The 23978-nt window shown below is 36.2% G+C and overlaps 4 protein-coding genes across 6 annotated transcripts; 3 read left to right on the forward strand and 1 right to left on the reverse strand.

Annotated features, from left to right (window-relative positions):
• Positions 1 to 34: 34 nt before the first annotated feature.
• LOC111498995 (protein SCAI homolog) lies at positions 35 to 6653 on the reverse strand. Of its 2 annotated transcripts, XR_002720890.1 has the most exons (13): positions 6479 to 6653; positions 6242 to 6417; positions 5552 to 5939; positions 4527 to 4733; positions 4162 to 4380; positions 4009 to 4075; positions 3774 to 3929; positions 2943 to 3034; positions 2567 to 2740; positions 2351 to 2487; positions 1373 to 1601; positions 1165 to 1242; positions 35 to 246 (listed from the first exon to the last, which is right to left on the reverse strand). XR_002720890.1 is itself a non-coding variant. In XM_023150419.1 (12 exons), the coding sequence occupies exons 2-11, from the start codon at positions 6379 to 6381 to the stop codon at positions 1391 to 1393; spliced, it is 1791 nt and encodes a 596-aa protein (XP_023006187.1). In that variant the 5' UTR covers positions 6382 to 6417; positions 6479 to 6653; the 3' UTR covers positions 922 to 1242; positions 1373 to 1390. The 2 variants fall into 2 exon arrangements, 1 of the variants encoding a protein (XP_023006187.1); XM_023150419.1 differs by lacking the exon at positions 35 to 246 and having other exon boundaries at positions 922 to 1242.
• Positions 6654 to 7918: 1265 nt separating this feature from the next.
• Positions 7919 to 9393, forward strand: LOC111498996 (RING-H2 finger protein ATL52-like). Its single transcript, XM_023150420.1, has one exon. The coding sequence runs from the start codon at positions 8111 to 8113 to the stop codon at positions 9221 to 9223; it is 1113 nt and encodes a 370-aa protein (XP_023006188.1). The 5' UTR covers positions 7919 to 8110; the 3' UTR covers positions 9224 to 9393.
• Positions 9394 to 10888: 1495 nt separating this feature from the next.
• On the forward strand, positions 10889 to 22288 carry LOC111498993 (putative acyl-activating enzyme 19). 2 transcript variants are annotated; one of them, XR_002720889.1, is made up of 18 exons: positions 10889 to 11293; positions 12198 to 12677; positions 12923 to 13119; positions 13301 to 13504; positions 14098 to 14817; positions 14946 to 15661; positions 16377 to 16452; positions 16548 to 16634; positions 16832 to 16875; positions 17156 to 17264; positions 17896 to 17955; positions 18924 to 19008; positions 20272 to 20336; positions 20440 to 20499; positions 20563 to 20607; positions 20756 to 20865; positions 21625 to 21995; positions 22219 to 22288. XR_002720889.1 is itself a non-coding variant. In XM_023150417.1 (17 exons), exons 1-17 carry the CDS (start codon positions 10993 to 10995, stop codon positions 21872 to 21874), a joined length of 3609 nt encoding a protein of 1202 aa, XP_023006185.1. In that variant the 5' UTR covers positions 10889 to 10992; the 3' UTR covers positions 21875 to 22000. The 2 variants fall into 2 exon arrangements, 1 of the variants encoding a protein (XP_023006185.1); XM_023150417.1 differs by lacking the exon at positions 22219 to 22288 and having other exon boundaries at positions 21625 to 22000.
• Positions 22289 to 23245: 957 nt separating this feature from the next.
• Positions 23246 to 23887, forward strand: LOC111499185. Its single transcript, XM_023150701.1, has one exon. It carries the CDS (start codon positions 23254 to 23256, stop codon positions 23524 to 23526), a length of 273 nt encoding a protein of 90 aa, XP_023006469.1. The 5' UTR covers positions 23246 to 23253; the 3' UTR covers positions 23527 to 23887.
• Positions 23888 to 23978: the final 91 nt, after the last annotated feature.

The following is a 23978-nucleotide window of genomic DNA, read 5'->3' on the forward strand; positions in this document are numbered from 1 at the left end:
GCGAATCTAAAAAAGCCAAAGTAACAACCGGGTTTTAAAAGACCAGTTATGTCTTGTGAAATCTCATCCAGTACCCATCTCACCCGCGTCCATATTAGTAATATTACGGATTCTTTGAGAATCGAGAGCTAGAAAAAAAACATAACCTAGGAGTAAAGTACAAAAAAGAGATTTTTGAACCATACACTTGAGAAGATAGCACTAGAGACGGGATATCATCACACCAGATTTGATTGGTCTCGTACCCTAAAAATAATTCAGAATGTGCAATATCAATATGGGAATAAATGTTAGGATTCTTTTTTATTTTCTTTTTCTTTCTCTGAAATGAAAGAAGATTCTCTTGAGATTATACTTTAAACTTGTTCTAAAGTACAATCAATGATATATGCACGATAGAATTTTGTTATTTGGTTCATATACTTTTAAACGTAATTTATGTTTGATATGGCGACATTTACAAATAAATTATGATATTTTGTTAGAAGAAAGCAGAAGGAAGTAATTAATCAAGGGACAACATATAATCATTCATAATGGCTGACCATCTAAAGTTAAAGATTAAAAAAACACTTCAAACTGTGGCTTCCTCACTTTTTCTTTCTCAATTCTGTTATGGTTGTGCTTTATCCTTTGTTCAACCAACTATTTGCCCTAAAAATATTTCTAGAGAAGTTTCAGACACGTCTCGAGACAATTTGTTTAGTTAATGTTTAAGTTTGTAGCTCTAATCAAATAGATTCATGATTTTTTTTTTTTTTTTTTTTCTATCCTTGAACTATTAAGTAGGTTGATTTGGTTTTTTATTTCTGGTTCTTAAAATTCAAGTTTATGATGCAAAACCTTCTAGCACGTATACCTATACAGGTAATAGATCAAGTTAAAAAAACACGACTTTAGATTGAGCATTTTGAGGAATAATTTTAGTAGAAATCAAGAAAGAAATAAGATTAAGAGTCGATTTGAAATGACTTTTTAAGTGCTTTAAAAAGTGTTAGCTAAATATTTTAAGCACTTAAAAACTCACTCCAAACCGATCGTAATACTATTTTAGCTAAATATTTTAAGCACTTAAAAACTCACTCCAAATCGGTCATAACACTATTTTCAAAATATAGCAGACAACCAACAGAACTTTTGAATTTAGCTACAAATAATTGGTACCTGGTAAGGTTTCTTTAACATTCTAGCTACATCGCCACCAATGATTGAAATTGTTCATTTGGGTCCTATTTTTCCCACCTGGGAAAAATTAAGAAGCATTCAAAGCGCTTTCAATAGCATTCTGTGCAGTTCAATCACAGCCAAAGAAAGTCCAGATCCATTCACACAAAAGCAGACAGCAAAAAGAAGCAAGCGATAGTAGACTTACTAATTTTGAGTACACATTTCATTGCTTGTTTTCTGGAAATTCCAGGTTTTCTGAGAAGACGAAACTGTGGCTTACACCGAAGATATTTGCTATCTGCATGACTGCAGATTGCAATGTTGCGGTTGTTGGATCGACGACGGAGGGCAGAGATGGCACGCACCTTGGAACATATTCGTTCTTACCGATGGTTGGCGCGTAAAGTGCTAGCACGGTACGACAGAATATAAATCTGGAAAGAGAAAGTATCAACAGAGAATAATTCGAAAGGCGTCTAAAGTCGATCAAGAATCACACATCTAAATATAAAGATCAGTAAGACATCAAACTATCAAAAGTTAACTTGCAGATTGTTTCATCTCAAAGGTCCGTCCTGCACATGGATGCTCGAATTCTAGCTTGACGTAAACAATTCTTATCTCCTAGGACCATGCACAGCCATTAAAGATCTTTTCAGTCAACTTATTTGAAAGAACTAAAAGGGGAAAGGTATGGATTTTTCAGCCCGATTATAAGTTCTCATTGGCCATGGCCTATACGAACCAAGCCACCTTTTGCTTTCGAACATCTTCTTGGCTCTTCTTATTACTCTTCTAAATCTAAAGTCAAAATAATGTCTTTCAAAATATTGTAAATTGCATGCACCTTTAACCCCCAAAGCTCATTGGGTTTTTAACCCCAATTGAAATTTCTAAAATCCTAAATGGGCAGGCATAGAACTGTCGATATATTTTTCTGGTGGAGATAATGGGGCAAACTGTTTGAAACTTGTGTGCTATGAATTATTAATAGGCAAGAAGAAGAAGGAAAGCAAAGAGCAAAAAGAAATCAAAATCCTGCAAACCCAACCAAAATTTCAGTTAGGATAGATAAACAAGTTGATTGGAAATCAAGCAATTTATCTTATTCAGTCAAGCAGTTCATTATTATAAGTCTCTACCACCATTGTGAGCATCATAGCTAAAGCTCACAGGATATTACCTCAAAAGAAGTCGCCTTATGAACGGATCATTCAAAATTTGAGCCCAAACTTGATTGAGGTTCTCTGATGTCACTAAAAGCTGCCCCCACTCACTTAAGGACGAGGATAGCACGTTCTCGGCTTTATTAAATGTATCCTAAACCATTTTTGTTTTTGTAAATTTTTTGAAAGAAAGAGTCAATTATCAAGCATAACATGACGAGATTTAACCATACCATTTCAACATCAGAGCCTGAGATACCAAGCAATAGACAGAAAGCATGCAATGGGGCTGTGAGAAAAAAGGTGAAAAGGCTTCCATGACGATAATCGGTAGCAACAGTATGACTTGTAGCGCTGGGAGAAAACAGCATTGCAGCTGGCTCTCCCTTTTCTGATCCATGGATAGTCTGCAAATTTTTGAAAAGTAATTTCCTCCAGTATAAGACAAGAGCAGTATGTATATCATTGGATAATGGGACTAGTGAATAAAATTGAAGATGATCTTTTCCTCCAAGTCATATAGAGACATCCAAACAGGAACTTCATTCTAAAGCCAAGGCATAAAACAGTAAAATCTAAAAAGAATAACCTCAAGATCGATAAACTGACCTCAAATTCTTCACTGACGTCGCTATCAATAACTAAAAGAAATGGCCTTCTTGTAAATGGAAGTATGTCGCTTGGATATATGCAGCTTAATCCTGGAGAGGACTATAAGTGATCAGCGAAAGCTACTCTTCACCAATTTGAGTATATAATGTGAAAGTGGAGTTATTATATGGAAGAAAAAGCTTAGAATCCTTTTACTAAACATGTATTCAGATTCACAGTCAAAATCTGAAAGAAAATAGCCTTCCGCTTAACAAAATCAAGTCGATGAGATTTATGCAGCTTAATCCTGTTAATGAATCATAAGTGACCATAGCAAGCAATCCATACAGTGGTTATATAATATATAGTATCAAGTGAAAACATAAGCTAAAAGAAAAAAAGTTGAAGATTTTGTGTTTGGATAGATAGAAATAACGGTAGCTATAAATAATGGTAGTAACTACCCAAAAAAGCTAAAAATGAAATCCACATCACCATGTCAGCCAACCACCTTGTTACTCACAAACGCATAGCATGCTTCACAAGAGCAAAATATAATCACTTCCAAATTACTTTACCCTTATTCAAAATTCAATCAACGAACCAATGAAGATTTTCAACTGAGTTACGGACATCAACTAAACTAGATGACCTTTTTTCCTTAGAGGAGAGTAAAATCCAAAAAAGACTTACTTGGCCACTTCTATAACAAAATAAATTTTCTATCGCATCTTCATTTTGACGCAGTTATAAATAGGGCATTTCCCTCCAATTTGCAGAAACAAGCTTCAGATCCAGATGATGGAAAACCAAAATGAAACACGTTTAGTCCGATCAGACAGTAATTACCTCCTTTGCCACGAGCACCAAATGATAAGCAACCAGTCGAGCGACCTTTGACGCCTCCTCCAACTTGACCACAAGGATACTTGGTTTTATCAATATCCTCCGCATCGTTGATAGACTCACTGCCAGCTGGGGAAGATAAAATATTCTTTGCAATGCCTGAAGTAGTTTGATAGTGAGGAAAGTATTGCAGTTTTCAGTGAGAAGAGTAAAAAATAAGAAGAACAAGTCACTCAACCTGAAGCTGACAAATATATCAAGAGAACCCCATCATTTGGCATCTCCTCACAAATTGTAGCTAGAACCTGCAAAACAAATCTTCTTAATAAATCAATATAACAAATGGAACAATGAGTATCAGGTGTATAGGAAGTATGCTTATCATACTAACTGCTAAAAAATGTGTCACTGAAGGGCGGTATAAAATTGACTTCCGAGGATTAGATGGGAGAGTAGGATCAACTATATGCTGTGAGAAGTTACTGCGACTTGGCCCAGATCCTCCATTCTGCCCACTTCTATTATTTGGCCGATAGAACGAACCACTAGGTTCCCATTCCAGGCACTGGATCATCCTGAACGTGTCTAGCGTAAGCTCAGAAAACTTGACCTGATCGTGAACCAGGGAAGGAAAGATGAATCAACACAAAAGAATATATCGATTATGTTGAATTTTTCTGAAATGACATCATTAAGACACATCGAAGTACTAAATTCTCCTTAAAGCCAAGTCATGGGAAGGTCTCAATATCTAACCTCGTTTGGGTGGTAGCTACTCAGAATAGCATCCTGTAACCTCAAGTATCTCTTTGTTCGTGATGGAGGAACAGGTGTTAGAGAATCTGGATGAGGCTCTAACACAACACTATATCTGAAAGGCCTGATATTCATAAAGGCTGTATCTGCTTTCAGAAATTTCATTATTTCCTGAACTACCAGCTTCGATTCTCTAACATCCTTCTCCTAGAACAGCAGCCCAGATACATTATTGGCTTATACCAAGATCCAAATGATAAATCAACAGCCATTGATGAAATTGTGCCAAATGAATTTAAAAAACAACAGAAAGATAAGCCTTCCCAACCACATCTAAATGCCATCTTTTCTTCACCGTGAACGAAATATATGCATATGCACCAGGTTAAGAAAGCAAACACCAGGAACATGGAAAATGTGTCCACCCGAAACAAACACCAGAGGTGTGAAAAGATGTAAAAACAGGCAGAAGAGAGCACACCAGAAACATGTAAAAAGTGTATCTACAAGAACAAAACAATCGTCGGCTTTTTTAATGAAAAACAATGGAATTTTATTGAAAAAAAAAACAAAAGAATACACGGTATACAAAAAGGAAAAGCCCACAAAAAAGGATCTAAACTACAAAAAATGGCTCTAGTCAAGAGAAATAAGACCTAGTCAATAACTACAAATTGTAGAATGACATTTACAATACATTATCACTTCAGAAAATTGATACCATAGATAAATGACCATCTCATAAAGATGAATTAACTATGTCCAGAGTGTAAAAATTGTGATGAATTTCAAACATTCAAAGAAAATTCAATTACGCTCATACAGAAGATAAAGTTCCATGTAATATTACTTGAGTTTCTTACTTCTGGGGCGGGTGAAATTAGCGAACTCAGACCTTAAAGGTCAATTGGTGAAGCTAAAACAATTATCAATCAACTCAATTCTAATCCATTCGTCCAGCACTATCATATTGCTCACAATTTATACTCATAATCAAAGAACATAGAGTGAGATAAGAAAAGCACCTGGAATGTTCTCTTACAATCATCAAGTAACATTTTAAGCTGATTGGCTAACTGATGGACCATTTCTCTTCGGTTCAAAAGCAGGCACACCATCAGAAATCTGGACAGAAATCTCAGCTGCCTGTTCGCAAGACTGGCATCTTGAAGCAATCCCTCCTTGAAGTACTCCCGAGTAAATATTGCTTCATAAAATACGTAAGACTCGGATAAATAATTCGCTTCACTGGTCCTCATGTATTGCCCAAAGTAAAGCTGAGCAATTCGTGAAGCAATCTCACCAATCTCCCATCTCTTTAGCCCTGCCTCAACCAACTTCTGACGATTCTCTTGCTGAAGTTTCCATAACTGTGAGTACAATTTGAACGCCTTATGAAAATACGCTTCGTACCTGAAACCGTTGAGAGCCAAAATGCTCAAAATTCTCAATTCTATACGGTAGAACGGAAATAAATATAGATCAGAGATTCAGAAAGAGAATATGTGATTCTTCAATTGATGAAAAACGGACCACCGAATGAAACTCCTTTCAAATTACAACTAATTCCTAACATATTTTAAGAAAATTACATCAACAGGTAGAAGTAATCAACATCCAGATAAGAGTTATCATTTCCTCCATCAGATTTGATCGATTTCTCACATACTTTCTCCTATAAACCAAATAATCGACCAATTGAAGAGCGGAAAAACCTATTGCGTTCGTAATAAGGCAGGTCCCTGATCTTGGAAAACTTCCGGTCAGCTTTGTCAACAAGAGACCAGTACGCTTCACTCACTGGAATGCTACTGCTGCTGCTGCTGCTATTGGCCGGATTTCCCAGCTGCGACATCTTCGCTGAGCTCGGAGTTTCGCTATACAGTTCCACCTGAAAATTTTCAGTTAGTTCACGAGCAAAAAGGATAAGTCCTTGAGGAATGAGAAGTTACGTGATTTAGAGCTGTGCCTCCGGCGGCGATGTTCAGAGTTGGTGGAGGGAGTGATCGGAGGACTTCAACCCGGCGAATTCCGGGTTATTGGAGTTTTCGGATTCGGAGTACTGAGGCATTCACCGGAAACCGGAATGACCGGTGGCAGTATAAGTTCCCTTCCCGCCTCCCGGTTTATCTTATGTGGGGTTGAACTCAAAATAATAATACAAATATCCATAATTTGCACTTTTTTTTCATTCTTTTTACGTTAAATTAATAAAAATACACTTAAAACTTTTGTATTTTATTTTTAAAAATTTCTAACCTTTCAAAAAAAAAAAAAAAAAAAAAAAAAAAAAAAATCTAACCTTTTAAGGGGAAAAAATGGAATACCTTAAATTTCCAAAATAAATATCTGAAAGATACTCAGTTTTTTAGGAAAGTATTAGTATTTTATTTATTTATTTAAAAAAACATATTTCAAAAATACCATAAATTTCATTAACACCCTTCCGATTTTTTAAAAATTAAAAGAATGGTCTTTTCATTAAGACTATATTTTAAAATACCCATAAAATTTTAAAGGACTTTTTATTTTTCTTAGATACTTCTAAACTTTTAATAATATTATTGAACTTTTTTAAATATGGAGTATTTTCAGAAAAAGTGTAAAGTTAAAAATATATTTTTATATTAAAAAAAACAAAAATATAAGTTTAAATTATAATTTTTATTAAATTTTAATTAGTTATCAATAGCTTTAAAACTTTTAAAACTTTTAAATTAGTTGCTATAATTCAGGTTGTCGGTGTCTTATAATTTTCAATTTGGAATCTATAATTTTTAAACTTTTAAAATTTTACTTGAATTTTGAAAATATTTTAAATAGTAGTTAACAAAATAACGAAATTCACGAATAAAAATATTATTTTAATAGAAATTAAATTTTCAAATGATTATTAATATCATTTTATTTTTAGAAAATGACGTATAAATTCAATTGTGAAAAATTAAATGGTAAATTAAACTCGTCCTTAAAATATGTCAGAATTAAATAATAAGAAAAACAATATATATTTTTTTAATTTAGAAATTAAAATAAACATTTTAAAAGTTAGTCAACAAACTTTGAAAATTTAAATAATTAGAAACATTAAAACCTATTTACTCCAAATAATGATCAAAATAAAATCTTTAAAATTTATATAAGAGAATTTATCTTATAGCTATTTTTTATTTATGAAAATTAAGCTGTGAAAAATTATTTATTTTATTATCCATTTTTAAATAATATTTTCAAAATAGGCAAAGGAAAAAAAAATAACAAAATCAATTAAAACCTAAAATCAATATAAAAAATAAAAAACTTAAAGAGTAGAACACATGTTTATTATATATATATATATAATAAAATAAAATAAAATAAAAAAGAGAGAGAAAAAGTTAGGATAAGGCAAGAGACTTGTCTGATCCCGAGCCTCAGCCGCTGCCTTTTTGTTTTTTTTTTTTTCCTCACTAAAATATAAGCTCTCCCCAAACTTTGCCTCCACCGTCCTGGTTTCCACCGCCGCCGTGTGACTGAACCTTGTTCACCTTCTCCTGCGACTCAAGACATCGAAAGATCTCCTTCCTCTTCAACTTCCGCATCACATGGACTCCGTCGGAATCCCCGATCCCTCCCCGCCGTTCAATCCGTTCAACTTTAACGACTGTTCTCAAAAACTTTGCACAGCCTTCTGTCCGCAGTGGTGCGCCTTCCCGTTCCCGCCGCCGCCGCTCTTCGGTCTCGACGACAGTGACAAATCCGATACATTCTTCTCGCCTCTAATAGTCGCCGTGATCGGGATCTTAGCTAGCGCGTTTGTTCTGGTTACTTACTACGCGATCGTGTCGAAGTATTGCCGGCGGAGAGTCGACGATGGCGGTGGAGCCGAACCGGTGGAGAACTTCGAGGCGGATCGAGTGGCTAACGATACTCGGCAGTCCAGTGCGGGACCGGGATTGAACGAGGCGCTGATAAAATCGATCTCGGTTTTCAAGTTCAAGAAGGGCGAAGGATTGGTCGAAGAAAGCGATTGCGCTATTTGTTTGAGTGAATTTCAAGAAAACGAGAGTTTGAGATTGTTGCCTAAATGTAGTCACGCTTTTCATCTCGCGTGTATTGATACTTGGCTGAAATCCAATTCGAGTTGTCCTTTCTGTCGTTCCAATATAACGCCGACGAATCCTCCGCCTCCGGAAACTCCGCCGCCATCCGTGACGGTTCTAGGTTACCGCCACAGCAGCGACGCTGCCGTCGTCGTCGTCCAAGATTTGTCCGAAAACGTAAGCCAGGAGGTCGTCGTGGTCGAAATCGTAACCGATTCAACCAATCGAGATCAAGGAAGTCCGAATCCGAATCCAAATCCGCCGAGTGTCGATCGAGGAGACGGAAGAACAGAGAAAAACAGAGAAGAATCCATCCGTTCGATTCGGTCAGTTTCAGAGGATCATCAATCTTCTCCATGTCCAGTCCGCATTCTCTCTGTTGCAGATATATTGAGCATCGACGAGGAAGAAGACGAAGAGGTTGAAGCTATGAATTCACCCATGGCGGCCGATACTGGTCCGTCAAACAACGACGGCAAAGAAACAGAAAAATCCAGAAACAGAAACAGCGTTTTGAATTCCGCCATGAGAATGTCGATTCCATCTGGAGTTTTTTCGTTCCAAAGGTATGCAAAAGGGAAATGTTCGAATTTACATCAAAATTTTCAGAACTAAAAAAACAAAAAAAAAAAAAAAATCAAAACAAAGATCATCCAGCGAAAATCTTCCAAGAGAAACGCTATTGAATCAATTCTGTTTTGATCGACTGCAAAAAACTGCAGTAAAATTTCTGGAAAATACACGGTAGAACTCCTGTTCTGGAGTGTGCTGTTCTTGGAAGGCTCCATCGATTTTCCTTTTTCTTTTTTCCTTTTCTATTTTTCCAAAGTCAAGATTGTCGGTTTCAACGGTTCTGATTTGGCCTCTGTCAATTTCCAAACCTTATTGTTAAATCTTCATGATATTCGAGTAATTTTAAGGCTTTCTATTTTCAAAATTGCTCTAGCTCCTAATTAACTATTAAATTGTGTTTGATTTGATAGTTGAAATAATTTAACTAATATTTAAAGACTTTATAGATAAGATAATAAATATTATTTTGTTGGTATGAATAATTTGTTGTAATTTGATGTGCCACAGCGTATGGTTAAATTACGACTTGGCTTAATATAATTAAAATTGAATATTTATAAATTGGGCCCTTGAAAAGAAATAATTACTCCAAATAGTTGGTAGATCACTTGATTTTTTAGTTGGTTGGTATGTGTGAACTTACAAACTTGATGTCAGCTTTACTCATTGGCTTTGCTTCTTAGATAATAAATTTAATAGAATCATATACCTTATCAACTTTCTATTTTTATAATTTACATTATTCTACCTATATTTATTTTTATATTTAAATTGTAGACCCGACATTTATAATTTAATTCTTTAATTTTAAGATTTTTAAAATATTAATCGGGTGGAATGTATTACCTCACCCCTAGTAAAATATGAGTATATAAATGAATCGATACCACATTTAAATGAGAGTGATCATGAAGCTTGGATGACTAAGAAAGAATTTAAAATCGTGAGGCTGACGACGTTACGTAACAGACTAAAACGAACAATATCTCCCAGCAGTGGGTTTGAGTCGTTACAAATGGTATCAGAGCCAGTCACCAGGGGGTGAGTGGTGTGCCAGTGAGGACGTTGGACCCTCAAGGGGGATGGATTGTGAGATCCCATATCGGTTGGACAGGGGAACAAAACATTCCTTATAACGGTGTGAAAACCTCTCCTTAGTAGACGCGTTGTAAAACCGTGAGTTTGAAAATGATACGTAATGGACTAAAACTGACAATATATATTAGCAATGGGCTTGAACTCTTACGACTAAAAAAAATATAATGATTGATTATTATGGAAAAGCTTACCAACAAATTTATTGGGTCACAAAAAAAATATAAAGAAAAGAATGTCAAATTAATAAAAATATCCATAAAAATTATATTTTGTCTAAAAAAATATTATTCTAATTTTTATAAGCGATATAGTTAGAAGGAAAACTGATTTTTGGAATGTGTATTAACAATAAATATATTAATTTATTTTTTTAAAAAAATTTAAGCATTTTTTAAGTATTTAAAATTTTTTTGTATTAATTAAATTTTAAAATTACTTTCTTGAAATAATTTTCTCAACTTGAAAATTTAAAGGGTATTTTTTAAAATATTTTTTATAGTTTAAAATATAATTTTTTTAAGAAATATTTGTAAGAGAATAAAAAATTTAAAGATATTTTTATTAATTTAATGGTATAATCTAAAAAACAGATTAATTTAAAACGTTGTCTATTCTCCAAGCACAAAACAATCGAAGCAATACAGAAACAGCAATGGCCGAGGTGAGCTAAAGTTTCCAGTATCGCTAATGGTTGAAGTTCCGCGAAAGTGACTATGAGGCAGCTTCCTTGCTGCATATCTCACGAGTTTCAGAGAGTTGCATTGTCTCATCCTGAAAAAATCGCAGTAATTCATGCCTCCGGTGGAATCCAGCTTTGCCGCCAGTTACATGGCGGCGGCGGAGGAGATGAGAACTTCTTCACGGAGCGGGCTATATCCGCTTTCCCTTCCATGTACGATGGCGACCAGTGCTTCACTTACTCGCAGCTGTTGGCCTCCGTTGATTCTCTCAGTTCCCGCCTTCCTGCAATCCTTCGCGATCCTCGATTAATCGCGCCCACTGCTCCTCACCGAGGTCATTTCCTCAATTCTACTGATTTTTGTTTTTAATTCTCTCGTAATCGTCTTCTCCTTTACGAGTTTATGACTCGCATAATACACTTCATTCGACTGAAATTTTGATAATCTGGTATTTCTCATCCATATTGACGAGATGCTGCCCATCTCAATGGTTATATGTTTAGCGAGGAAGGTTTAAAGTTGACTGCAATATTACTGGAAAAACAATTCGAAGCCGAATGAGAATCTAGGCATCGCTTTTGAACCTTAAATATGCCTGTAGTTCTGTAAAACAGTGTAGTGTTTTCCCGTTAAATGGGGCTAATCAATGGGGCGATCTTATTAACATTGTTAGACGAACACGACTCTCCACAATGGTATGATATTGTCCACTTTGAGCATAAGCTCTCATGGCTTTGCTTTGGGCTTCCCCAAAAGGCCTCATACCAATGGAGTTAATATTCCTCCCTTATAAACCCATGATCATTTCCTAAATTAGTCGATGTAGGACTTTCATCATCCAACACCTCCCCTCGAACAAAGCACGCCTCCCCTTAATCGAGGCTCGACTCCTTTGGAGTCTTAGTCATTTTTGACTGCCTTCGTACCTTCGAGAAGGCTTGACTCATTTTTTCTTTTTGGAGTCCTTTGTTCGACATTCGAGGATTTGCCAATCTATTGGCACGACTAAGTTTAGGGCATGGCTCTGATACCATGTTAGACAAACACGACTCTCCACAATGGTATGATATTGTCCACTTTGAGCATAAGCTCTCATGGCTTTGCTTTGGGCTTCCCCAAAAGGCCTCATACCAATGGAGTTATTCCTCCCTTATAAACCCATGATCATTCCCTAAATTAGTCGATGTAGGACTTTCATCATCCAACAAACATGGCAATGAATCTCTACAATTTTTCAGCTAATGATCAGCTGGTAAAGACTGGCCCAGTGGCTAATGAATTATCTGAAGCATCAGTTGAGCTTGACAGCAGTAATATACCGAAAATATTTGGAATATATATGCCACCTTCAGTTGAATATATAGTTGCTGTTCTTTCTGTACTAAGATGCGGAGGGGCTTTCATGCCGTTAGATCCTGCATGGCCTAAAAAGAGGATTCTGTCAGTTGTTTCTACGTCGAAAATTGATCTTATTATCTACTCTGGATCTTCATTTTGTGAAGATGGCTATCACTTGACTGATGGGTTTCGTTGGCTCAAGCAAATCAGTGGCTGCTCGACTTTTAGTTTTACTATGGAAGAAAATTCTATTCGAGAGCATAATAGTGCGGTTGATTTAGTTTTTCCCTGTGAGCGTGAGAAGGGGAGGTTGTTTTGTTACATTATGTATACATCTGGATCTACTGGAAAGCCTAAAGGAATATGTGGCACCGAACAAGGTATGCTATTACCGAGGATTGATGCCAAATGGAAATGTTGATATCTCAATTTTATGAAAATGTCGGTGGATATATAAATAAAATGTCAATATCAATAGAGTTTCCTGAAAAACCAATGAACTTATAAAAATTATTTCAATTCAAAGATAATTTTTTTTTTCACAGTGCTCTTCACAATCAAGGTGTTACTTTGATCACCCTTCCAGAGTGATGTTTCATTAACAAAATGGTTTTAACTTTTGTAGGTCTTCTAAATCGCTTTCAATGGATGCAAGAATTATTTCCTTCTAGTGGAGAGGAACTTTTATTGTTCAAGACATCTATTAGCTTTATTGACCACATTCAAGAATTTCTTAGTGCCATATTAACATCTTCTGCCTTGGTTATACCTCCGATGAAAGAGTTGAAAGAAAAATTATATTCTGTTGTCAATTTTATTCAGGTAGACTCGTATAGATTTTTTAATCAGATAAAAGTCCATCGAGCCTTTTATTATGTTCATTGAAATTAAATATATGAACTGAGATTAGTAGCCGTTGCTACTTTGTATAGTCGATATCAGCTCATAATTCATGCTACATTCTTATTTTATGGATGGCTGAATTTAATCTCTTTCTGTGAAGGCATATTCCATCAGTAAGCTTACTGCTGTTCCATCACTAATGAGGGCGCTCCTTCCTGCATTGCAAAGACTGTGTGTGATGCAGAACAGATGTTCCCTAAGATTGTTAATTCTGAGTGGTGAAATTCTGCCAATACAGTTATGGAATGCGCTTGTCAAGTTATTACCAGAGACCACAGTTTTGAATTTGTATGGCAGTACAGAGGTTAGGATTTAAATCATTCCTGCATTATGCACTCAATTTAGGCAACTTCCGGTTCTGCTTACAATGCTAATCTGTGACTGAATACTATAGGGAAAGATGCATGGACTTGTTTCTCTTTTAGCTTCCTCTCTTCAGTAACTCCTCCTCCTTAATTTTTGTTGGACATAGTGCTGCCTTCATGCTTTAGAGTAGTGAATGGTGGCAAGCTTACAAGCAACCATGTTCATGGCAAGTGTTAAATAGATTGTATCTTGATATGTCAGGATTGCTATTGAATATTAAGAAACTTGATCGTGGTGTATATCTTACAATCCTTCACTTTGTTCAACAATGAATTTTTTTCTTTCTTGGATACCAACTCGTGAAGATCTTGAAATTATTTATATTTTTTAAAATTAAAGTTGCAACTCCTTTTTTATGCACCGTATGAATTTTGTAATTTAGATTTATATCAAGATGGTAATTAAAGGTGCCACTATTCACTTGTTCTTTGCACTTTAATTCAGTAGCATGGAACATATTGAGCTACCTTTTCCCCTGTCACTCATATCAATTGGCTATTGATTTAATATCTCGATTTTCTGAACAAAAAGGTATCTGGTGATTGTACATATTTTGATTGCAAGAGAATGCCAATGATTTTGGGGACAGAAGAAATCAATACTGTTCCAATTGGTGTGCCGATTTCTCACTGTGATGTTGTGGTTGTTGGTGACAATGATGCACTGAACCAGGGAGAACTGTGGGTTGGTGGCCCCTGTGTATGTAGTGGATATTATTCAGATTCTGCTTTTCACCCTTTGGATGATAAAATTTTTTCTCAAGACTTTGTTCATGGAGGTTCACTCAATGCAAATTGTGATCAAATTTATATCAGGATAAGTGATTTTGTCCGACAGCTTCAAAGTGGTGATTTGGTGTTCTTGGGGAGAAAAGATCGCAGTATCAAAGTTAATGGGCAACGTATTGCTTTAGAAGAGATTGAGGATGCTTTAAGGGAACATCCAGATGTAGTAGATGCAGCTGTAGTTTCCAGGAGAAGTGATAGGGAACTTGAATATCTAGTGGCATTTCTAGTTTTGAAAGATAACAAGAAGAGTGATGTATTCAGGTCCACTATTAGAAGTTGGATGGTGGAAAAAGTTTTATTGGCTATGATTCCAAACAGCTTTTTCTTCATTGACTCAATCCCTATGTCATCCAGTGGAAAAGTTGATTATGAGATCTTGACGCGTTCAAGACCTCTTTGGGAGCACGAACATGAAACTATTGATGAAACATGGGCAAATGACTACATGCAAGTCATAAAAAAGGTGTGGCCCCCATCTTCTTGATATTTCCAGTCTTGTTGCTTCATTTATAGCAGTTTGTGAAATGGACAATGGAGTGTGTTCTCTATATAATCCACACTTTCTTCAACATCTGTTCTCTTGCATTGCAGGCTTTCTCTGATGCTTTAATGATTAAAGAGATCTCTAGTGATGATGACTTCTTTACGATGGGTGGTAACTCTATAGCTGCAGCGCATGTTTCATATAGATTAGGGGTTGATATGAGATGGCTGTATCACTATCCAAGCCCAGCTAAGCTTCTTACGGCCCTTCTAGAGAAGAAAGAGTCAGATATAGATATCAGTAGGGATGCTGACTCAAGAAAGAACCTGAAAATTGACAGGTGGAACAAGTTTTCTTTCGATGATTCTGAGTTTCTGACCCATTTTGATATTAATGAGGGTCAGAACTCTGGAAAAAGGAAACAAGTTCATCCAAATGATGGTTTTTCGAGGGTAGCCATACCAAGGAATAACAATTCTTCAATCTCGAAACACAATAAGGAGGTTTCTGATTTTTCAATCAATTTGGAAGATATAGGCCAAGTTGGTGGGCACCTGTGGGATTCTCTTTTGACGTCTGTGTCATGTGCATTCAGTCGATACAACAAGGTTGTGTATGAACACAAGGACATTGGTAACAGTGAATGTGTAGAAACTTTGTTAGTTAAGTCCCCAAGAGGTGAAAATGGTTCTATGAAAAAACTATGGCAAGTTCATATGGAGTCTTGCGTGGATGCTTCACCACTTGTTGTGTTTAAACACCCCAAAATCTACTTGTTTATTGGTTCTCACTCACAGAAGTTTGTCTGCGTGGATGCAAAAAAGTAAGCAGCAATAAAGAGTTGGAACATGTATTTACTTCAATGTAGTAAGCCAGAGTATTCCTTCTACGTTATCTTTAACTTTTCCATCTTTTATGTTACAAAAACAGATGCTTTTTTTCCTCGATGAACTTCTATTCTTGCCCATTTTTCACTGACTATATGTTTTTAGTTTTAGGATGGAAATATGTGTTAAGCGTTCCTTATAATTTGGTAAGGAATAAAGCTTTAAAATATCTTAGGAATGTGATTTACTGTTCTCTTTCTTGATCAAAAAGCAAACCAACTTGTTGTAGACAATGTTGAGGAAGTGATGATGATGTATCCTCCCAGACAAAAGCCATGAACATTACCACAAATAATAATAATAATAAAGAAAGAAAGAAAGAAAGAAAAAAAAATGTAGAAGAAGAAAGCTCCAAGTGGCTTGAATTAATATGAATTGGGCAGTTACTAAAAATATCAGAAGAAGGAGCCAAGCAAGAAGATTGCTGTAGTTCAACTTCTTCATCTTCCTTTTCTTCTGTCCCTCGCTCTCTCTTGTAAATGTGTGGTGTGTGTTTGACTTGTCTCGTTCCTCTTTTCCGTGTACTTCACATAGATCTTCGTTAACAGTTCCTATTTTCTTTTAATGAAGAAGTGTACACTAATCACTAATTACTTATTCATTTTTATTTGATTTACTGAAGTTATACTTTTATTGCACAACTTTCTACAGTGCTTCTCTTCAATGGGAGATAAGGCTAGAAGGACGAATTGAATGTTCCACGGCAATTGTTGGGGACTTTTCTCAGGTTATCTCATTATTGTGATGCGGTCATTAGGCATAATGTCTAATTAAGTTTTTATCCTAGAGAAGGAATATTTATTTTTCTTGGAAACTTTTTAGGTTGTAGTAGGATGCTACAAAGGGAAGATATATTTTCTCGAGTTTTCCACTGGTAATATCCAATGGACGTTCCAAACGTGTGGTGAGGTAAGGGGATTTGTTTATATTAACAAACTGATCAATGATCAAGCATGACAGTTCTGTTGAACTCATTAAAAGGGGAATGAATTGCATATGATCTCATATTTGATACAAATTATTCATCTGCCGAGTGCCAGTGTTTAAATCATGTTTTACTCATCAGCTTCTCCTAATTAATAAATATTTCATTTTTTAAAATGAAGGTAAAATCGCAGCCAGTGGTTGATTCAGAGAGAAATTTAATCTGGTATGGTTTTATTACTTCGGTATTTTGGCCAACAGGTCGTTCATTCTCCTCTATTATGTTGTTTTTTTTTATTTTAATTACCTGCTGGGAGATTTCTGTTCTTTTCTCTCTCTTTTTTTTCTTTTTTTTTTTTTCTTTTTGTTTATATCGGTCTCTTAGTGATCATGTTTGGTTTGTAGAAAAACTTCCCCTAATTCACAGACTAAAAAGAAATATAGTATTAAGTACATCATCATGGTACACAGTTTATTAGCTTAAGATTTTATAAATTTTCATGTAGGTGTGGATCATATGACCGTAACTTATATGCATTTGACTACGTGAGGCATTCTTGTGTTTATAAACTTCCATGTGGAGGAAGTATATATGGATCACCTGCAATTGATGGGGTAAACTCACTCAATTTTTTCCAGTACTTTCCCAAATGATGGTCAATGGTTCATTCAAGATTGTTTCAAGTTACCTTTTTTTCTCTCTTGAAAAAAGGTTATACTGCTGTTTATTTTCAAATGAGAGCATTAGTAAACGGTTGTGGATATTTATTCATGAGGAATCAAGTTTGTGGAGGAGGATCATTAGAAGAGATCCAAGAAAGCAAATAATCTATCATTTTTGGATTTTTTTTTCTTCTTTGCCATTCCGTTCTTTTTATTTTTGGTGCATGTTTGGTTCGTTTCGATGTGCATGAGTTTGTACCTATATTAGAAGAGAAGAGGGTGTATGAGCAGCTGAAAACAGTAATCTAGAGATAGCAGTACGATAATTGTACTATAAACAGGTGCCTGGAAAAACATAGATTTTTTAAGAATGTTGACTTTTACGGTTTCATTGAGTTGGCTTGATTTTGAGTCATGAAAATACTCATTTCTGTATTCCCTCTATTCTGGTATCTGCTTATTTTTTTACACTGGATGTCATTTGAAGGCATTTGCACATTGTAAAATAAAGCTGCAATAGATTAGGAGTATTGAAGCTGCAATACATTGTAAAATTTTAAATGCAACTTTTCCCTTTCTGTAGGTGCAACATAGACTTTATGTGGCTTCAACAAGTGGACGGACGAGTGCTCTATTGATAAAGGCAATGGAAACTACTAGTATATGTTAATTTCTAATGAATCCTTCTAATCATGAATTTGGCTTCGGAATTCCGCATATGAGAAATAACTACTAGATATGTGAGATCCCACATCGGTTGGAGAGGGGAACGATGCATTCCTTATAAGGGTGTGGAAACTCTCCCTAACCGACGCGCTTTAAAACCGTGAGGCTAACGGCGACATGTAACGGGACAAAGCGGACAATATTTGCTAGCGGTGACATTGGGCTGTTACTGATGGTATCAGAGCCAGACACCGGGCGGTGTGCCAGTGAGAACGCTGGGCCTTCAAGGGGGGTGGATTGTGAGATCTCACATCGGTTGGAGAGGGGAACGAAGCATTCCTTATAAGGGTGTGGAAACCTATTCCTAACAGACGCGTTTTAAAACTGTGAGGTTGGCGGCAATACGGAACGGGCCAAAGCAGACAATATGTACTAGCGGTGGGCTTGGGCGGTTATAAAATATTTCTATATCCATTGCAGTTTTGAGTCAATTATTTTAGTTGGGACTTTTTGATACTTAGGGACTGTGAGGAGAAACTATCTTCTGCAGATCCAGTTTCTTAATACACAGACTGGGAGACAATGAGACAACTACCATTGGATATCTATATCTTCAGGAACTAATCTCTCTAGTTTCCTTCTATGTTCCTAACACCTTTTCCACCACAATTCTTAAACCTTTGAAAGTTAAGATTACATGAGAACGATATAAGTTGAGAAGGAAATGACATTACTTAATGGGTTACGATAAATTCCTCTCTTTCCTTCTCCACGCCGAAGGACTTTCAATTGAGCGTTTAGTTCCATTTTTTATATATTTCATCTCCTTCCCTCTCCAAAATGTTATTGAAGTTAGAGAAGCCTAAGTTGTCTCCAATATACTATGTAACGATTCCAAAGCCATATAGCTTTTGGTTGAATAGTTCCTCGTCTTAATTACTGCAGGCTTTTCCTTTCAGTACTTTGTGGCACTATGATCTAGAAGCGCCAGTCTTTGGGTCCCTTGCAATTGATCCACTTTCTAGAAATGGTATGTCTTTATGATCTTATTTTGTTGTTGTTTCATGACTTCTGAGTGGTCTCTCTCTGGACGTTTTGCTTGTAAATTTGTGTAGACAGAAGATCTATAGTAGGATGAATTTGGGAAAACGTTAGAAATCCTGAATGAAAAAGTTTGAGTTGGTTTGAGACAGGATACTGAAATTATTCACTTTTAATTCCTTCAAGTTCGGAACAAATGTTTGGCTTGCAAACCAAATTAATCAATGTTCTTTAGTTTTGACAGTTTTACTGCAATTTTGTATATTGGATCTCATGCTTTCTTAAATGATGGTTTTCTTGTTCTTGTTCTTCTATTTCTCTAAGGTATCCAACTATCTTCCTATACTTTTTAAGGCATTAGTTTGACTTTCATGAAGAAACTTTGCTACATTATTTTGTCCTCTTGTATTTCATGAATCTGTTCCAGATATTCATTAGATTTGAAGAAAATCCACATTTCTTCCATCTGGTTGCAAATATTTCCCCTTTTTTTTTTTTTTTTGGTGCAATTCTCAAATATCAAGATACCATCGGTTGAAGAGAAGAATGAAATATTTTTTATAAGGGTGTGGAAACCTCTTCTTTGCAAACGCATTTTAAAAATCTTGAGGGGAAGTCTGAAAGAGAAAATCCAAAAAGGGCAATATCTGCTAGCGGCGGCTCAACGGAGGGCTTGAGCCGTTACAAATGGTATCAGAGCCAAACATTGGGCAATGTGCCAGAGAGGAGGCTAAACCCCGAAGGGGGGTGGACACGAGTCGGTGTGCCAACAAGGACGCTAGGCCTTGAAGGGGTGGATTGGAGGGTCCCAGATAGATTGGAGAAAGGAATGGGTGTCAGCGAGAATGCTGGGCTCCGAAGGGGGTTGAATTGTAAGATCCCACATCGGTTGGGGAAGAGGATGTGGAAACCTCTCTCTAGCAGACGCGTTCTAAAAACCTTGAGGGAAAGCCCAAAGAGAACAATATTTGCTAGCAGTGGGCGACGTAATTAATTCTTAGCTTTTCCTGAAGTTTCTCTAGTAAGGAATGAAACCCGAGATGCATTTGCCAAATCTGTGAGTGTTTGAGTCCCTTGTACTCAATCAGGAGTTTGCAAATTTAGAAACTTCTACGGCCTCGGCAGGTTTCATTATACATAATTTGACAGTCAGAAAAGAAGCTTCCAAATTTTGAATCTATGGATTTATGAATATTGGAATACAACCTTGCTCATATCATCGTGTTTAATTTCTTGATTTCTGTATCCGCAGTTATTTGTTGCCTGGTGAATGGTCACGTTGTTGCACTGGATTCAAACGGATCTGTTTCATGGAAGGTGTAATTTTTTGTTGTTACATTCACATTCGTTTTCTTTTTCTTTATTGAAAATTCTATCTAAAATTCTTCATTGTGTGTTCATAAAAAATTATCTCATTCAGTGTAAAACTGGTGGTCCGATATTTGCTGGAGCCTGTATATCCTCCGTTGTCCCTTCACAGGTACATTTTTGCAGTGTCCTCACAAGTTCTAGTAAGAATTTTGCTTATAAATATTTGTTTCAGGTGCTCATATGTTCCAGAAATGGAAGCATTTATTCTTTTGAACTGGTAAACGCCATTGTAATTATTTTTTAAATCTTATTTCCTTCTTAATTTTTTAGTACTTCTCACTGGCAAGATCCACACTTATGTTGCTAAATCACTATGAGAAGTAACAAATCTTGAAATCTTGTATTCTCTGTTGGGATTTACTCAGAAAAGTGGAGATTTAGTGTGGGAGTACAACATTGGTAATCCGATAACTGCATCTGCTTGTGTTGATGAACAGCTGCAACTTGTGCCTGAAACTTCCACCTCCTCTGACAGGTATGAAAAACAATTAAGAAAGGAAATAAAACTGAATTGATTGATAATATCAGTTAACTATAATGGGTTAGTCTAGGAATATAAACATAATAAAGGATTTAGGTGACATTGGTTCATAAGTCATGGTAGCATTCCAAACCCGCCCCTTGTGGACTACCCCTTGTAGATATTGTTCTTTTTGGACTTTTCCTTTTGGGCTTTTCGTTAAGATTTTCAAACGTGTCTACTAGGGAGAGGTTTTCAAACGTGTCTTCTAGGGAGAGGTTTTCACACCCTCATTAGAAATGTTTTGTTCCCCTCTCCAACCGATGTGGGATCTCACAATCCACTCACCTGGAGGCCAGCGTCCTCGCTAGCACCTAGTGTTTGGCTCTGTGGGGAAGCCCTTGAAGGAAAAGTCGAAAGAGGACAATATCTACTAGCAATGGGCTTGAGATGTTATAAATGGTATCAAAGCCAGGTTCTAGGGGGTATGCCAGCGAGGGCGCTAGCGCCCAAAGGGGGTGGATTGTGAGATCCCACATCGGTTGGAGAGGGAAATAAAGCATTCCTTATAAGGATATGAAAACCTCTTCATAGCATTATACATTTTAAAACCGTGAGGCTGACGGCGATACGTAACGTCCAAAGCGGACAATATTGGTTAAGAATAATTGAGACAAGCTGGTTTGAATACTCAATGATATCAAGTGTGTGTGTATATATCATCATGGCGATCAGATATCATTGAAGCTGAGGAAAAACTTATGCGTTTTTCAGGCTGATTTGTGTTTGCTCCAGTTCTGGAGCCATACATTTGCTTCGAGTAAAGTTGAATACAACACAGGAGGGATATTCTCAGAACACAAATGTAGAAGAATTTGCAAGGGTGGATCTTGAAGGAGACATATTTTCTTCACCTGTTATGATAGGTGGACGCATTTTCGTCGGTTGCCGAGATGATTATGTGCACTGTGTTGTGGTTGGTAACCTTAATACCAAAATAAATAGTAATACACACTGTAACTAAAATTTTGCCACTTATCTATAGAGGTTCTAAGTATTTTTGTCGTTTCTCTCTCATGCATCCAGTGATTTAAAACTGCTAATTTCGATGGGGCAGAATTCTACAAATATAAATTTGTAGGTAGGTTTATTAAGAGGATATTTTGGAGATATATTAGTTAGAATATATCTGAGATATTTAGGGGTTGTTAGTATAAATTTGATTAATCGTATATTTTATTTATTTACAAGATTTAGTTAGATATGTTATTTTTTTTTATTAGTTAATAGTTTGTATTAAACGTGGTAAATCTGAATGAAGATCATACACTTTTCCAATTTTATTTTTTATTTCTATCTCTTAACAAGGTTTAAATTGTGTCCCGAGACTTAAAAAGGTTTTATTGTTATTATTAAACTTTGAAAATTCTCATGAAAATACTCTAATTTTTTTCATTAGAAAAAAAATAAATAAAAATTGTGAAAAAATGTAAAAATTAGAAAGCATAAATGTCCTTGGTGGACTCAAAAAGAAAAAAGAAAAAAAAAATCAAATCAAGTGTGCAGTTTTTAGAACGGGCTTCAAACGTTTCAGATTATGGTTTTCAAATTAGAGTTTCGATTTTAAGCATTTTTTTACTGTTTTCTACACTTCGACACTCGTTTTCTCCAATCGACGTGGGACCTCCCAATCCACTCCCTTTGAGTCTATCTCCTTTTGGGGCCTAGCCTCCTCGTTGGCACACCGTCTCGTGTCCACCTCTGGGGCTTAGCCTCTTCGTGGCACATCGCCTGTGCCTGGCTCTAATACCATATATACGGCTCAAGCCCCTAGCAGATAAATATATATATTTGTACATGTAACTAGTAATTTTACCCTTGAAATATAGTGTGGTTATGCAAAAGCCCGCCGGCGGGTTAACTTCTATTGCTGAATCAAACGAGGCTCTATCTCTCCCTCTCTCCGAACTCCATCGCCATCGTTCTTCAATCCTGCATCCGGTCGTCCAGTGGTTCTTCCTCACGCTCTAGGCTCCAGATTGATCCAGGTAAACAAATGTTCATATTCTATAATTTTTTTGACTCCTAATCAGCGCCGAGAATCTGGTGAATGGGCGTAAAATGGTTGTTGGGTTTGTGTAGTGATGATTGAGTCATGGTTGGAAACCCCCCAAAATCTGAAGAATTCAACATGCCTCTAATGTTTCACCATTGCCCAGTTGTATGGATGAAACTAGTTATGGTTACCTGATAAGTTGAGTTCGATCAGGGACAAGGGCACCAACTGTTTGAAGAAATGCGGCAGAGAAATTGACCTGTGATTGAGAACCATTCTCTGTTAGGGGGTCACGCAGTCTCTTTATTTTCATTCTAATGTCTTCAATTTTCTTTTCAGTTCGAGGAATGGCGAAAGGTATCATATGGGCAACAGCAGAGGATTTAGCGAGGAACAGAGGGCGTGTTATATCTCTTTATCGCCAGATATTGCGGAGCCTCAACTCCCCTAATTTGCCTCTCAGCTTCGCAGCTAGATTAGCAAAGAAGGCGGAGGTTCGTGGCATTTTCTTGCTTGCTTCTGAAGAGCGAGCTCTTCACAATATTGAAGACCTCATTGACACTGCTGAGTACTCACTCTCTCTATTAAGGAAGGGAGAAATTGCCAAATACATTCAATGAGTAACACTTGATTCTCTTATGGCAATTTTATGTTAGATGCCTCTTCACCTGCATCAGTGAGTGATACTTGTGCTTGCCCTTGCCCTAAATTTCTTATAGTTAACATTTGGGTTCTGCTATAATGTTTTGTATTGAATGCTATGCTAAGGAGATTCATCCACTTGATGTTAACCTATGCAAACATTAAAGTTTAGATTCTATTTTGATCCTTGGAGTTATGTCTCTATATATATGTTGACCCTTCCAAATGTTCTTTTAAGTATTTGGTTTCAAACTTTCATAAATACTCGTTTAGATAGTTGTAGATCAATATTCTATTTTTTTAGTTTGATATCAAACTCAATATGCCTTATTTAGAATATATCAACCAATTTTTTGTGTGGGTTTTAGAGATCAAGAAGTATAATCTATGGAATCAAAATGAAACAAAGTAAAGAAAGTTTAAAACCCAT

Source organism: Cucurbita maxima, unplaced genomic scaffold, assembly GCF_002738345.1.
Source record: "Cucurbita maxima cultivar Rimu unplaced genomic scaffold, Cmax_1.0 Cma_Scf00026, whole genome shotgun sequence".
Classification (NCBI taxonomy): Eukaryota; Viridiplantae; Streptophyta; class Magnoliopsida; order Cucurbitales; family Cucurbitaceae; genus Cucurbita; species Cucurbita maxima.

Coding starts and splice junctions, on each gene's coding strand:
- LOC111498995 (XM_023150419.1), bottom strand. CDS start 6,381: ATGTCGCAGCTGGGAAATCCGGCCAATAGCAGCAGCAGCAGCAGTAGC. Junction 4,381..4,526: donor GTAGCTACCACCCAAACGAG/GTTAGATATTGA, acceptor GTTCACGATCAG/GTCAAGTTTTCTGAGCTTAC. Junction 2,488..2,566: donor CAGGCTCTGATGTTGAAATG/GTATGGTTAAAT, acceptor AAAATGGTTTAG/GATACATTTAATAAAGCCGA.
- LOC111498996 (XM_023150420.1), top strand. CDS start 8,111: ATGGACTCCGTCGGAATCCCCGATCCCTCCCCGCCGTTCAATCCGTTC.
- LOC111498993 (XM_023150417.1), top strand. CDS start 10,993: ATGAGGCAGCTTCCTTGCTGCATATCTCACGAGTTTCAGAGAGTTGCA. Junction 15,662..16,376: donor GTCTGCGTGGATGCAAAAAA/GTAAGCAGCAAT, acceptor AACTTTCTACAG/TGCTTCTCTTCAATGGGAGA. Junction 16,876..17,155: donor TCAGAGAGAAATTTAATCTG/GTATGGTTTTAT, acceptor ATTTTCATGTAG/GTGTGGATCATATGACCGTA.
- LOC111499185 (XM_023150701.1), top strand. CDS start 23,254: ATGGCGAAAGGTATCATATGGGCAACAGCAGAGGATTTAGCGAGGAAC.